The sequence below is a fragment of the Jaculus jaculus genome, chromosome 2 (genome assembly GCF_020740685.1).
Source record: "Jaculus jaculus isolate mJacJac1 chromosome 2, mJacJac1.mat.Y.cur, whole genome shotgun sequence".
NCBI classification, from domain to species: Eukaryota; Metazoa; Chordata; class Mammalia; order Rodentia; family Dipodidae; genus Jaculus; species Jaculus jaculus.
In genome coordinates, this window is record NC_059103.1 from 202,954,756 (window position 1) to 202,969,636 (window position 14,881).

General features: G+C 44.4%; 1 protein-coding gene across 2 annotated transcripts in view; it reads right to left on the reverse strand.

Annotated features, from left to right (window-relative positions):
- The window catches only part of Khdrbs3 (KH RNA binding domain containing, signal transduction associated 3), a 152,204-nt gene that overhangs the window by 48,474 nt on the left and 88,849 nt on the right, over positions 1 to 14,881 (reverse strand). For both annotated transcript variants that reach the window (XM_045144477.1, XM_004656182.3), the window contains exons 4-6: positions 12,472 to 12,618; positions 5,230 to 5,369; positions 2,607 to 2,802 (exon numbers count right to left, since the gene is read on the reverse strand). In XM_045144477.1, the coding sequence (XP_045000412.1) occupies positions 2,607 to 2,802; positions 5,230 to 5,369; positions 12,472 to 12,618 (483 nt within the window). The remainder of the gene's footprint in view (positions 1 to 2,606; positions 2,803 to 5,229; positions 5,370 to 12,471; positions 12,619 to 14,881) is intronic.

The following is a 14,881-nucleotide window of genomic DNA, read 5'->3' on the forward strand; positions in this document are numbered from 1 at the left end:
CACTTTCCTCCCAGGAGCTGTTTCTGGTCTAGTGTTTTGTCCTAGCATCAAGAAGGTAATCGCTACAAGCAGAATCGTAAGCAAGAACGAATATAAAGAGAACACCAGGAAGAGAGGTGAAGGAAGGACAAGAGACACATGAGACATGTAAGCAGAAGGGGGAAGGATGGTGGGGGGAGGGAGGAGAGGAGGAGAAATTGTATTTGAAAGAGCCAGAACGCATGATGTCTAAATCTCTGTAGGGCAACTAAAAAATAAAATACTTTTTAAAAGAAATCAAATTTCTTAGTTGCAGAGGAATGACAAGCTTTTCCTAGTGCACGGAAGTTGTGACATAAATAGTGAAAAGGCTGTTTTTATTTTGCTTTGTTTGTTTTAATCCTCACGTCATTCCACTCTTCCTAAGAGCTCTCCATTTTTGTTCACTACCTCAAAGTAGCTTAAAATAGGTAATTACGGAGTATTAAGGGACACAATCATTATGTAGGGAATGTACCAAGTCTCTGGGAAAGGCTGGTTAGCAAATATTTACTAAGTGTGCCAGTAACTGCACTAACAACTAGACCACAAGCTCACGAGGACCTTTCTCGGGAGGCTTCCACACTGCAGCTCCATGTGCATTACGACGCAGGCAAAGGGGGAGTACGAGAGAAGTCAGCACGAGAGAAGAAGGCACCTGAGCAGGTGGCAATGGCGCTTACTTCACAGGAGTATCCATTCCCTCCCTACTATGCATTTAGTAAGTACTCACTGAAGACCTACCATGTACTAGGTATTCTATCAGTTGCTAGAAATTTAAGAATAAATGAGAGAAAAAAAAAATCAGACTAGAGCAAGCAGGCCTCTCCCTTTTTGCCTTTCTGGATAAGAAATGTTTGAATTTGTCATTCCTTTTTTTCTGTCTGGACTGACTAGATTGTACATTCTGAGACAAAGGAAATGTGTCTGGCCCACACAGAAGCATTCCAGCAGTCTCTATGGAGCACAAAGAGGAAATATGTGTGAAGAAGGCTCTGGGAAATATGTGTGTATGTATGTGTGTGTGTGTGTGTGTGTGTGTATGTATGTATGTATGTATGTGTATATATATATATATATATATATATATATATATATATATATATATATATATATATATATATATATATTTGTATACAGCGCAATCCAGTTCAGGATACAGCTGCCCACAGCCCTGACTGATATCCCCAGTGTATCCTCCAGCCATGTCTGCCTCTGAGATGCCCAAGCAGGCTGGAATGGAGGCCACCTATAGGGACAGCAAGTAACGCCCCACTTCACTGTCCCTGCTCCTGTGCGGAGAGCGAGCCTGGTGGAAGAACGCAGTGTGGGATTGTCACTGTCTGTTGGGTAAGAAGACTGGGAAACAGGAGCACATGCAGTTATGAGGTAGAAGAGAATGAGAAGACCCACATCCTTCCACAACTGAATAACAGGATGGGGAAATTGTTACAGAATTCTGGTTTTCTGTAAATACTGATCTTCCAGTGTGACTTCTCTGCTAACTGTAAAGAGATGAGCACTGTCCATCTCTGTCCTCCCCAAGTTCACAGCACAGATGGAGAGAGACACATAGCAACAGCTGTGATACTCATGGGCAGCCATTCCCTCCTAGGCATTTCCCCAATAATAGCCAACCTGAGTCTAGAAGGAGGAAGACAAGACAGACGACATGGAGCAGCCAGTCCAGGCACAGCCTGCGGCGTAAGCACAGGTCCACAGTCGCCGGGGAGCAGCATACTCGCAGGAGGGGTCAGTGCAGTTTGAGCGTGACAAGGTGGCCACAAGTGAAGCTAGTGGATTTGAGTGGCTCCAGAGATTACTGTAACATTCTAGAAAGTGTACCATGGGGAGCTAAGTATCTCAAATGAGCTTGCTAGCTCTTCCATGTTGCCACCGTCATTACCGCCTATTCCTGACCACAGTTCCTTCACTGCCGTTCCCTTTCCCCAATTCCACCTGTTCTCCACCCAGGAGGAAGGAGGAAGCTAAGTTAAGAATTCAAAAGGATTGGTGTTTTTATGGTATTCTTAAAGAATTCTTTCACTCCTTCCCACTTTTCACAGTTGTATTTCTTTCTCTTATGTTAAGCCAGTGAATTGCATTGAAGAATCAATGAATCGTTAAAAATAAAAATATAGAACTTTTGATTTCTCCACCAAAAAGAATTTTCACTAGCAATCCAATAGTTAGGTGCACAATTTGGAAGATCTAAAGGTGGATGTCTTGGTGCATTTACACTCAATCATGCTTGACATGAAGGAATGATTCAGAGGTGACAAAGTCGAATATGACAGCACTCCACTCAGGTCACGTTAGAGCCCGGCATGTGACATCAACCAGAGCTACACCCCACCATTGAAATTCTGCCTCCATTCCTTACTTTGAGGCCACTCGAAAAAGGGGTCATATGATTTTTGTGCCACTGGTAACAACTAACAATTTAGGGGTTAACCAGTGCTTCCTGAGTGCGGCAGAATGTTCGACATCTAAAGTGAGGCACAGGGAAGGACTTGGTGTCGGCATGCAGTGCAGTGTCTAGGCTGAGGCAACACCATCACCAGACTGCCACCCCCAGCTTCACTTACATATTCTCCATAGGTCTCCTGGGTTGGGGGTGGCGGTGGAGGTCTGTACCCAGTTGGGGGGATTCCTCTTGCTCTTGGAGTGAGGAGGCCTCGCGCCCGGCTCACCGGCCCGCGGGTGGAAAGGACTCCCCTGGGAGTTGGGGTCCCACGTGGTACGGTAACAGCCACAGGCCTGGATGTCACTCCTCCTCTTCCCCTGTAAGCAGAGGGTCAAGTTAGCACTGTTTGGGGTACTCCGTAGTATTTATTCCATTCTTACACACGTTTACATCTCAGACAGAGAAGTGTTCTATAATTCTGTAATGAAAAATAAGAAAACCATAGGCAGAGTGCGAACCCAAGCAAGTAAGAAACATGTATGTGACAAAGGGAAATTACAACTTCTGCAGCTCCTTTAGCACCAGTGCTCTTACTACAAAAGGAGAGGCTTAATTTCAACATCCTGGGCACGAGCCCACCCGGGCAGGCCACATGCCCGGATCACAGCACCAGGGGTGAGCCTCCACTGTTCCTCTATGGCCAAGAAAACTGATGCTTGGGCACTTCAAACTGCCTAAAAACGTTTCTGTAGGCAAAAACGGGGATCCAAAATATAGGTCGTAGCTCTGCTTTTACAGGATGGGCAGGAAAATCATGATTTTGTTGTTGTCGTTAGTTTGTTTTTAACACCAGTACTTCCCCAGACACCTGAGCTATGTCTTACTTTAAACCAACACCACGGTTGCCATACCAATATAGGAATATTTTTAACTGCAATATAATCTAATAGGGCCACCACTACATGTGCTGACATTGGCTGAAATGTCACATCTCATCGAGCGGTGTCTCTACATCTACCTACCTACACCACTAAAAAGAAAGGGAATGAGTATCAGTTCTGGGAGGCTCTTTTTTTTTTCTTTTTTTAATCATTACACAGCTTCTGTTCTCTTGGGGGAAGATGTGAAGACTCTCTGAGCCTCCAGTACTCTGAGTGGGATCCACAGGTCTGACCTGCAAGGGCATCAGCAGAACACTTAGCCTGGAGTACACGCCATGCTCCACACACAACATGAAGACATTCTCAGATTCTTATTGAATTTTCTGCCCTGCACATAGCAGTCAGTCAAGGAATGTGCATGCTCCCATCATAACATAGATCAGACTAAGGAGGCACATGGAGGGTGAACAGCATCAAACAACCACCATTCTTCTGCCCAAAGCCCTGGAGCTGCCCCGACTGCCTTAATTAGAAAATTGGCTTTGAAAGCTCTGATTCCAGATCTTGCAATGGAAGGGGTGTCCCAGCTACCCAGGTGGAACCCCCATAAGAAGGGGAAGAGAAGGAAGACAGAAGGGGAAAGGCAGACGCAGGAAGGGACAAGAGTGATGGGGCCACGGATCACAGAACCCAGGCAGTCACTAGGAGCTGAAAGGGACAAGGGAAGGATTTCCTCCTGGAGGGTCCAGAGGACCTGGCCAACACCCCTCACTTGGCCTAATGACGTGGACTTTGGACACTGACACCATCCTGTGAGGAAAGAAAGTTGCACTGTTTTTGGACTGTGCATGTGTGGTCATTTGTCCCCTCAGCTTCAGGAACCTAATATATCTAAGAAGTAATTTCATATGATTTCAAGTGAACTTACTAATAAAGAAGTTGACACATGAGACATTACCACTTACTGACCACTACATGTGCAGTGTCATGAAATGGGTCACAGAGAAACCATGCTTGACCCATGCTCGGCTCTGTGTACAACACAGGAGCACATGTAACTGCTCTGTCAATCTTCACAGGAAGCAATTTTTCATTCCCAGATGAAGTTGGAAATATAGAAGCATTCTTTTTTAAGTTCTACTAATAGCTTATCTGAAAGGGGGAATAAGCTCTGTACTCTCCAGTTTAAAAGAAATTGTACTGTGAGCCGGGCACAGTGTTACGCTGGGAGGCTGAGGGGTGAGGACTGAGTCGTGGGACAGCCCGAGCTCCACTGAGAAACCCATCGCTGGCAACAATGACAAGGACGAGGAGTTCTATTTCTTTTTCCAATGACTTCTTTTGAAATAGATGTTAAAAACTAAAAATAATTTCAAAGTAAGTACGAATTATCAGATTTTTTTGACTGCTTTGAAACATTTTTTTTCCTATTATAAAATAATCATGAGTTCAGAGACAGAAATGAATACTGTGTGTGCATGGACCAACACAGTAAATTTCATCTATCCCAGAGCACTGAGGATGAATAAGATGGCATCCACTTGGTGCCTGACTCTGCACCTAGCCCAGGTGGTGGAAAAGGGCCCAGCCAATGCAGCACGAGCTGGTACCGGAGACATGGGGGCTGTCTTTCGGTGCGTACCAGTGCTGCTTACTGACACGCAAACAAGCATCATTTCCCAGAATTGAAGAAGTAATGCTAGACCAAAAAATAATCTGTGGAAAGCCACTAGCTAACAGTACAAGTTATATTTAAACCTAGGTGCAAATTTCTCTGTCTCCTCAATGAGGCATTACAAGGCATGGACACAGGCTGTGTAAGAGAGGCTAACAACTCTTTCTGGCTATGAATGAAGGCAACATTCAAAATGCTACAGAGGCCTGCTGTCCTAAGAACAAAGCAAACCCATTAGTCACACCCACCTGGTGACTGCTGGGGTGGCCACGGCTCTGGTACGTAGCGTGGGCTTCCCTCGAACCACGGGGACATCTGTGCCCTCGGAGCCACCGTTCAGGTAGGTCAGCTCCTGCAGCTGCGCTTGCCTGATTTCATCGTTATAGTCCTACACAGAAAAGAGCAGAGTCCAGAGAAAACCATTTTTTAACTTTTAAATTAAAGAAAATAGGGCTAAAAAGTGGTTAGCACTGTGAAACGATTAAAATGACGCAGAAAGCACACTCACATTCTTCCTGTATGTTTCCATCCAGATACCACACAAATAGTGACATCCAGGATTCCGAAAATGTACTGAGTTATCGTATTCCTAGAAACATGTACTTTTCTTTTCTCCTTACAAGACCATCGATGTAACTCAGCAACGATGGGAGGCACCTCGTACCCTCAAGTCCACTGCAGGGTAAGGGAACCCAACTGCAACGCCTACATCAAGATGAGGGCCATCCCCTGACCAGGCTATCAGCAGAACAGGCTGCCTGTCGGAGGAAGTGTGAATGAATGCTCCACACAGAAAGACAAAACGCTTTTTAGGACCCAAGTAAGATTAAATTCAGTAAATCAAAGAGTTGTTATCTGAGGGAGGAGACTGAATTCTGAGCCACAGTAGGCCACAGCCTAAGAGCATTAGGTAAATAAGTAAACATAAAAAGAGCAAAGGAGGTGCTATGTTGCTGGATTGTAAAGACAACAGGGGAAAGCAGGAGCCAAATCATGGGAAGCCTTATGCTGTTTAAAAGATAACTTCAAATGTTCAGAATGAGGGGTCGCCTCTAGTGGTTTTTACAAGATAAACTGCACATTTAGGTTTGTGTTTTAAAAGATTATTTGAGCATTAATGAACACAAATAAAAGCCCAGGAAGCAAATCTTCCCAAAGATATTACAAGAGTGTGGCAATTAACTAAGAAAGATAAGAAGATAATTGCTAACTATCACAGGAAGTCAATGTTATGTTCACAATCTCTCTAGTTCTATTTCTGGAGGATTTTCTAATAATACATGGAGCCACTATTCATCCAGAACCAGTAGTGTGGAGAAAGCAGAATCCATTGCGGAGAGATACCGAGTGAAAGAGGCTAAGTTACACATAGGAAGACTAGATGCTTCCTCTGCATGCAGGGCTTCAGAAAGGAAGCCCCAGACAGGGTTCCAGTGGAAGGGAAGAAGGAAGGATGCTTAAACAGGAAAAGCATGCCCATACTTGAGGGTGAAAAGAAGATTCAGAGGAATTCCCTGAAGTATTTATAAAATGAGTTGAAAGTCTGAAAACAAAATAGTAATTTACAACGAAAAGATAATGTTCCTTACTTCCCAAAGTAGTATGCAACACACAACTTGAAGCTGACAGCAGAAGGCGCCGCGGATAAGAGCAACGGCTCAACTGCCGTCAGGGAGGGTGCGGCTATCTAAGACAGAAAGGCAGTTACTGAAGGTCATTGCCATTAGCAGAAAGGCTCAGGACCGCAGACTCTGCAGCTCACTATACCCTGCCTTTATCATAGGTGTTCTAACCCAAGAGAAGTTATTTGAATCTTTCTCTCATTATTTCAACCTGTCCAAAAAGGAGTGCAAACATGTTATCAATTATTTTGCTATGAATGTGCGAAGATTAATAAATAATTTGCAAAGCACATTCTAAATAAAATGTGTTAGAAAAATGCTAAGTATTTGTCTTGTGGAAAATTGTTAGGTGGTGTGATACTCAGTTATAGACTGTTAAAAATAAGATTCATAGGAAAATATTACAGCTGAGGCCCTGCTCAAAAACACCATTAAAAGCTCTAAAAAGTGAAAGTAAAACCAATGCGGTATGTTTAGGTAGTTGTAATGGTGCCACAAAAAGTATAATTAAAGTCCATCTTTAATGTACTCTACAAAGTGTATCAAAATAGGCAAAAATTATGGTAGTGTACAAAAGAAAATTAGAGCTAATTGCATCTGAGGTGAGGTCTACATTTAACCAACTGAATTTCACTGTAGATGATTTTAGACAATTTAAGACAACTGACTCTTTTAATGTTAGATGGTCACTGGTGTCATAATCACTGTATTTACCAACCAAATCATATTTGATGGCTCACAGAATACTCATTTGAAAAGTAAAGCTGAACGCATCACCAGTTAGGTGTGTGGAGCAGAGAAGGGACAGAATTCGAATCCACACCTGTGAGCTCTTCCAGGCGGCGAGTCTCCTCTGTCTGTTGTTAGCCTGGAGCTTCTCTGAGAAGAATTTACTTTTCCCATTTATTCACCAAAATATGTCAGTGTTTATGTTGAAGGTGAATCCTGGGATCATTGTTGGCATTACAACATAAGGGAAAATATCCTTAATGGCCATTATTTGAGAACCAGCTAAATTAATGCTGGAATATGCACACGATATTATTCAGATTTCAACAATGAAACTTAACATAAACTTATAAGAACAAAGGTCACAGATCACATAAGTTTTTTGTGTTTTTTTTTTATTTGAGAGCGACAGACATAGAGAGAAAGACAGATAGATGGAGAGAGAGAATGGGCGCACCAGGGCTTCCAGCCTCTGCAAACAAACTCCAGACGCGTGCGCCCCCTTGTGCATCTGGCTAACGTGGGGCCTGAGGAACCGAGCCTTGAACCGGGGTCCTTAAGCTTCACAGGCAAGCGCTTAACCGCTAAGCCATCTCTCCAGCCCAGATCAGATAAGTTTTTAAACAACAAAAGTACTACAGGGTACTTGTGGTTGAATTAAGTGTTCTCCATCAACTCATTCTGAATTCTTGATCCCCAGCTTGGCAATGTGGGGGGTAGAGCTCTGCCGGGGGGGGCACATTGCTGGGTGGGCCCTGGAGGTTTATTAGCCACTAGTTTGCCAGATTAGTTCAGCTCAATCTCATGCAGCTGTTTTCTACCTACTGTGGCAGAGATTATGCCTCGTCTCTGCTCATGCCATCATAGGGGTCATTGGAGAGCTTTCCCTAGAGACTCCTAGAAGCTGCTTTTGGTCGGTGTTCCATTCCAGCAACCAGAAGAGAGTTATAGCAGTACTTCAGGCTAAGTAAAGCTTCTCCATATTAAATAGCAAAAAATGTGGCCAAAATGGTTCCAAGCAATCAATTTAGGAGTCTGAAAACTGATGCAAGGTACCTACTTCATAGGTAGGAAAAGCAAGAGTAGCATTATGCCTGCGGCTATTACCACCTTCCTCCCCATTCTGGGGGCTATACTCTGCGACGTTCCCCAAGGTTGAGGCCCACAGCCCCATGCGCAGCACTGTGGAGAGGTGGGACAAGTTCAGTAGTAAAGGGACACGGGAGGCCGGCAGAGCAGTACACAGTCCTGACTTGTCTTGGGGGAGGGAAGGGGATGTGGCACAAGTAGGAGAGGCCAGCCATGGAGGGCCTGGGAAGCTCTCGGCAGCCATCCTGCATGGAGTGTGTGCACGTGCAGGGGGTCACAAAGTCGGCCAGCAGAAAGTCAAAGCCTTCGTTAAATAGGACCGTGTTAGATTCCCACTGGCAGAAGCAGCTTTGAGGCAAGTGTTGAAGGACAAGCACTGACCACTGTCTAAGCAATGTGGACACACACGGCATGCTCTCAGGACAGGCTTTTAAAAGCTAAAATGACAGAAGAGAAAAACATTAACAGCTATATTGCTAGTATGAAGAACGGAATCCAGCTAAACTACCTGATAATGGAAGATAAAACCCAGCACAAAGAGCCATCTGAGAAGCAGGTAAATCAAGACTCGGGCTTGCCTCAATATGTTATCTGAAATCTAGAATTGTCAACAACAAGAGTCAAGCAAAGAAAGGAGAGGAAATGTAAAGCTTTTTCCCGGGGAGGGAGACAGGAGCCAAAGAACCTGTTGGAGACAGTCCAGATGCTAGACCTGTGAAAGAGGAGCTGAAACCAAAGTGGCATTCTGACAAGGAAAAGTCTCTAGAGAATGCTAACAGCATTTGCAAGATGGTACAAGAAATGAACCTGAAGAAAGGTCAAACAGCCATCCGATCTGAGGAATGCAGGGAAAAGGGCAAAGGGAAAGGAGCCCAAGGCTGATCGGCACTAGCAGCTACACCGACATACTAAGTCAGCATTGAGAGCTGGACAAAAGACAGAAAACCTCAAAGAACTGAACGCAGTCCACATTAAAGAAAAATGTAAACGTGCAGAGAGCTTAAGCATCATAATTCAAACAGATTCACCAGGGTAACACTGATCAGAGCCAGAGCCTTGATAGAAGCAAAAACAAGATGATGGGACACACATGGAACAGGGGTGACTAAGAAAATACCAAGGACAGGAAGAGGCAAGGAGTGTTAGAAGAAAGTTGATGGGGAAACCAGACTGAGGGGATCCTCTGAAACACACGCTTATGCTGTACAAGCCCTAACCAGGAGGCAGCACAGCCCTGCCTGCCCTCCAGTCTATGCATCCGCCCTTGCGTGCATGTCATCTGGTTAGTGCAGGCATAGGCAAACTCCCTGAACCCCTGTAACTCTCTGTTTGAAGTCCCCCAGTCACATAACCCAGAAGGTTAACACTACAATAGCATAAAGAACTCAAGGTATTGAGTCACGCACAGGGACAGGGGGCTAAGGATTACTACCCAAAAGAGGTCAGGTGTGCCATGGTGGCACATTCAAGTGCTGAGTGTAAGAACGGTCAACCAAAGAGTTGTATCACCTCCTACTGAGAACTCTGATGAAATGGTCACTCCCAGTAAACGATTTTGTTAGCACATCTATATTACAATAAAGGCACAGAATAGTGGTATAGGCCAGCTCAATTCACAGGAAGAGGGCCACCAGTAAAGGAAAATGTGTGATACAAACATGGTACTATATAAACCAATACCCTCGTGTTGACAGGTATGAAAACCTTAAGCAAAACATGCCCTAGGAAGAAGACCAAGTAAAACGCAAATCTGTCTTGACATAGGACATCAACTACTGCAGCACACTGTGATTAATAGAGTTTAAAAAAAAAAAAAACACAAAACACCACATGATCATATGAATGGAAGGGAGGAAAGGAAGTTCAAGAGGAAAAATACAGTAAAGACATCTAGAATGGAATTAAGAATTGTATTTATTAACAGATGCCTTGATTCCACATGTCATGTAACCATGACTATTAATGAAGATCTCATCAAGTCATAGCGATTCCACTGGAACAATGCTCCAGAATTAGTACAAGGACCAAGAAGGTCACAGACGCCACCAGCGTACTTCTACATACTGCGTCACTGCCTGAAAATGAAAGTTAAGGACACTTTCATTCATAATAGAATCATGAAACAAAATACTGAGAAATAACTTTTATAAAATAAATGCAAGGTTATTAAGTACACTGGCCACCACACAACAACGTTAAGGAATATAAAAGAAGATTGTTCAAAAACTGAAGAAACATTCCATAGTAACTACATTTTTCACTCAAAGTTAAAAATTAACAAAAACTTTATAGAAGCTGGCAAGATTCCATATGATGCAGAGTGGAGTTTCAAAGGCGAAAGTGAAGGGAGGGAATTACTATGGGTTATTGTCTATAATTATGGAAGTTGTCAGTTAAAAAAAAAATAGGAAATTGGCAAGCTTATCTCAACACATGCAGAAAAACACAAAGAAGCCACAATTGCCAAGACAACTTTGGGACAGAAAAATGAGGTCAGGTAGGGTGGTCAGAGGAGTCATGCCAGCATTCTGGAGGCCAAGAAGATGGAGGCTGGCCTGAGCAACACCTGTCACACAAAAAGAGGAAGAGGAAACAAAACAAAACAAAAGATCAACTTGTAGAAACCAACTATAACGTTTAGCAAAAGGCAAGAGTGATTAAAGAGTATGATGCTGGCAAAAGGAAGGGCATGCAAACCAGGGGACCAGCTCAGAGAACCCAGAACCCTCTCCCAGTAACTCCATTGCGCAGGGTAAAGGACTATGTTTTCACCATATGGCGCTAGGACAGTTGAGTATCTACACAGAAAAAAAAAAAAAAAAGTCACACCAAAGTATTAACTCAAAAATGAGCAAAGTCTTAAGTGAAAGAATATTGAATAAAACATGGAGGAGACAGCAGAGAAACCCTGTGACCCTGTGGAAGGCAAGGAGTTTTTCTTCAGCCATCCAGACTTACGGTCCTCTCTCCTGACTGAGGACTGGAAGGGCCCTGGGGTCACAGAGCGCTCGCAGGACAGCCCCCTCTGGAAACAACAGGCTACTCATTGGCTACAATTCTCCTGGCATCTATGTGAAGAGACAACTCCGGCCCGTCACAGCACAAACTGCGTAGGCCCGTGAGCACGGCATCATCAGCACACATGCACCGCACACCCTGAGCGCTGTGCGCAGACCTGGGCTGGGGACACAACCCAGTGGTGAGCTCCTAGGTTGTTAAATAATGCAGTGGCACACCCTGACCTTTTGAAGGCAGTCATGATTTAAAAGATACTTTTTCGTATAAACAGCAGTATAATTCACATTGTCTAAAAGTTAATCCATCAGCCCCATGCAGGATCACTGAGGACAGACTTCCTGCAGACAGCTACATGCCAGCGTCTCTAAAATAAACTGTCTACAGAGCCAAATGTGAATGCTTTCGTTGCCATGAGCACGTGAATCAAACAAAGCTCTTTGGCGGCCAGCAAAGCAATCGCACACAGACTAAAGTTAACCTTTATAACCACGGTGGAGATGGGTGCCCTGTAAGGAACTTTGTTGGCAATGTCAAGGCCTATGGCAGAATGAGAGCAGCCTCATATGCACCTGGAAGACACTTGCTAAGGTCTCCCACAGCAATGCCTCCTGGGAATGTTATGGTCACATCTGTCGTAATATTTATCAAACTGCTCTGAAATCAATGGCTTCAGTTTCCATTTTCCCTAAACTACATGTACCTCCTGGGCAGGGACCGCTCTGATTCACATTTGCACGCCCACACCAAGTGTAAGGCTTGGCATGTGGACGATACCAATGAGTGTATGAGCAATTTTCAGATCACATAAAACCTTTCAACTTGTAGTCCCCACATCTGAACAAATGACTGTTCCCCACTCTTGTGAACACAGCAGTATTATTTAATCTTTTTCCAGCTCATTGCCTCCTATGTGAGGTCCACCTGACCTCAAACAAGAAGCTTTTTAACAGACAAGGAGGTATGCAAAGAGCAGCTCTGCCAAGAAGGCACAGGGACGGGCACAGCAGTGCTGGCAGAGCACAGGACACTCACGGGGATGAGGAACTTCTTGATCTCCTCCAGGGCGTGTCCCATCCGGGCATAGGCCTCTGCTGGCGGGGCAAACACCTCAATCAGGACATGCAGGTCATCATTGAGATGGAAGTACTTTGCTTCTCCACTTTTCCTCAGCTCTTCCTCCTAAAAACAAGATCATGTGAAAATTCATTATCATGAAAAGGAAAGTAAGTTAACCCAAAACTTATGTGACATGTGGTTGTTACCAGAAGACACCACCCTAGGACAGGCTAGAGCCCCATGTCTTATCCTGCTAGTCCAGGAGCTCTCGGCAGGCATTCTTCCTGGGGGGCGCTCTCCCTTGTTCTGACTGTGGCCTGTAAGGGATCATCTGCCCTTGGTCTCCAGTGGCCTCTTCTGGCTGCTCCTGCCTCCCGTGCCCAACTGCTCCAGCTGTGCACAGACCTCAGTGAGAGCCAAGCTTACTTCTGCCCTGACTGCTGTGCCCATTACCTGCTATGCTGAGAAAACAAACATTTTCTACTTTATCAAACCACTGAGGTACCTGAATCTCACTCTGGTTTTCTCTCACGTTCAGGCAACTGTGCAGAGCACAGACCCTTCCTGTGCATCTGCAGAAACTCTCTAACTGAAGAGCAGCATGTGGTTCACGAGAGATCATTAGCCAACATGGTCAGTGAATACATAAAGGACTCATTCATTCACTCCTGTGTCCACTGCTCACTCCCACTCATTCATTCATTCACTCCTGTGTCCACTGCTCACTCCCACTCATTCATTCACTCCTGTGTCCACTGCTCACTCCCACTCATTCATTCACTCCTGTATCCACTGGGGTCACTCACATTCATTCATTCATTCACTCCTGTATCCACTGCTCATTCCCACTCATTCATTCACTCCTGTGTCCACTGCTCACTCCCACTCATTCATTCACTCCTGTGTCCACTGCTCACTCACATTCATTCATTCACTCCTGTGTCCACTGCTCACTCCCACTCATTCATTCACTCCTGTATCCACTGGGGTCACTCACATTCATTCATTCACTCCTGTATCCACTGCTCATTCCCACTCATTCATTCACTCCTGTATCCACTGGGGTCACTCACATTCATTCATTCACTCCTGTATCCACTGCTCATTCCCACTCATTCATTCACTCCTTTGTCCACTGCTCACTTCCAATCATTCATTCACTCCTGTGGCCACTGCTCACTCCCACTCATTCATTCACTCCTGTGTCCATTGCTCACTTCCAATCATTCATTTTCTCTGTGTCCACTGGCATTCATTCATTCACTCCTGTGTCCATTGCTCACTTCCAATCATTCATTTTCTCTGTGTCCACTGGCATTCATTCATTCACTCCTGTGTCCACTGCTCACTCCCACTCATTCATTCACTCCTATGACCACTGCTCATTCACATTCATTCACTCACTCAGTCCTCTGTTCCCTGCTCACTCACATGGCCATCCTATGTGTGAAACATTGTACTCTTCATAAAACAATAAAATGGTGCTGGAGAGATAGCTCAGTGGTTCAGGAGCTTGCCTGTGATGCCTCATGAGCAGAGTCTGACTCTTCAGTGTCCATTCAAAGCCAGATCTACAAAGCGGTGCACGTATGAAGCTCGTTTCAGTGGTGAGGGGCCCTGACTCAACCATATCCATATTTTCTCTCTCTCTCTGTCTCTCTCTCACTCTTGCTCTCTCATTGCAAAGAAAGGACCTTGCTTAGGATCAGAATGAAGGTTTTCATTTAGTTTTTGTTTCTGAGATGAAAATAAGAAAGATTAAGAGTAACTGGGACCCATTCTAGAATGTTTTGCAGAAGGCAGATTCTCCTCCTGGCTTCTTCAATATCACTAGCCCAGGAGAAAGAAGCAGAGGAAGAGCTCTATGCCATTTCACAGCTAGCCGGGAGGCCAGCAAGTGCTGGTAACACATGCCCTGAATTTTATTCTTCAAGGTTCAGACCTTGTTTCTTAACTGACTGAGTTCTTATAAGGAAAACAAAGATCAGCTCGCAGCAGGGATGGATCAGCTCAGTGTCCCCGGATCTTGCTATACTGGTCACAAGTTAATGAGGAAGACAGATCAGATGTATGGCAACAGCAATTTGAAAACTTGATTTTGCGTTAACACTAATATCCCACTACAGGATCACTGAGAAACCAAGGGGAGTTTATGTAAATGCATGAGCAAAGGGAAGTATGTAACATCTACCTCTGGTCTAACACACAACAGGCACTCAGTGAATCCTAGCTCCCTATACACTCATGAAAAGTGGATTCACAACTGAAAGGAAGAAAAAAAATGACGGAAATATATGAGTACAATAACATTCTACACTTTTCCTTGGAAATTTTGCTTGAGTTTTATTTAATAAAACCTATTATTTTATATCAACTGCACTTTGTT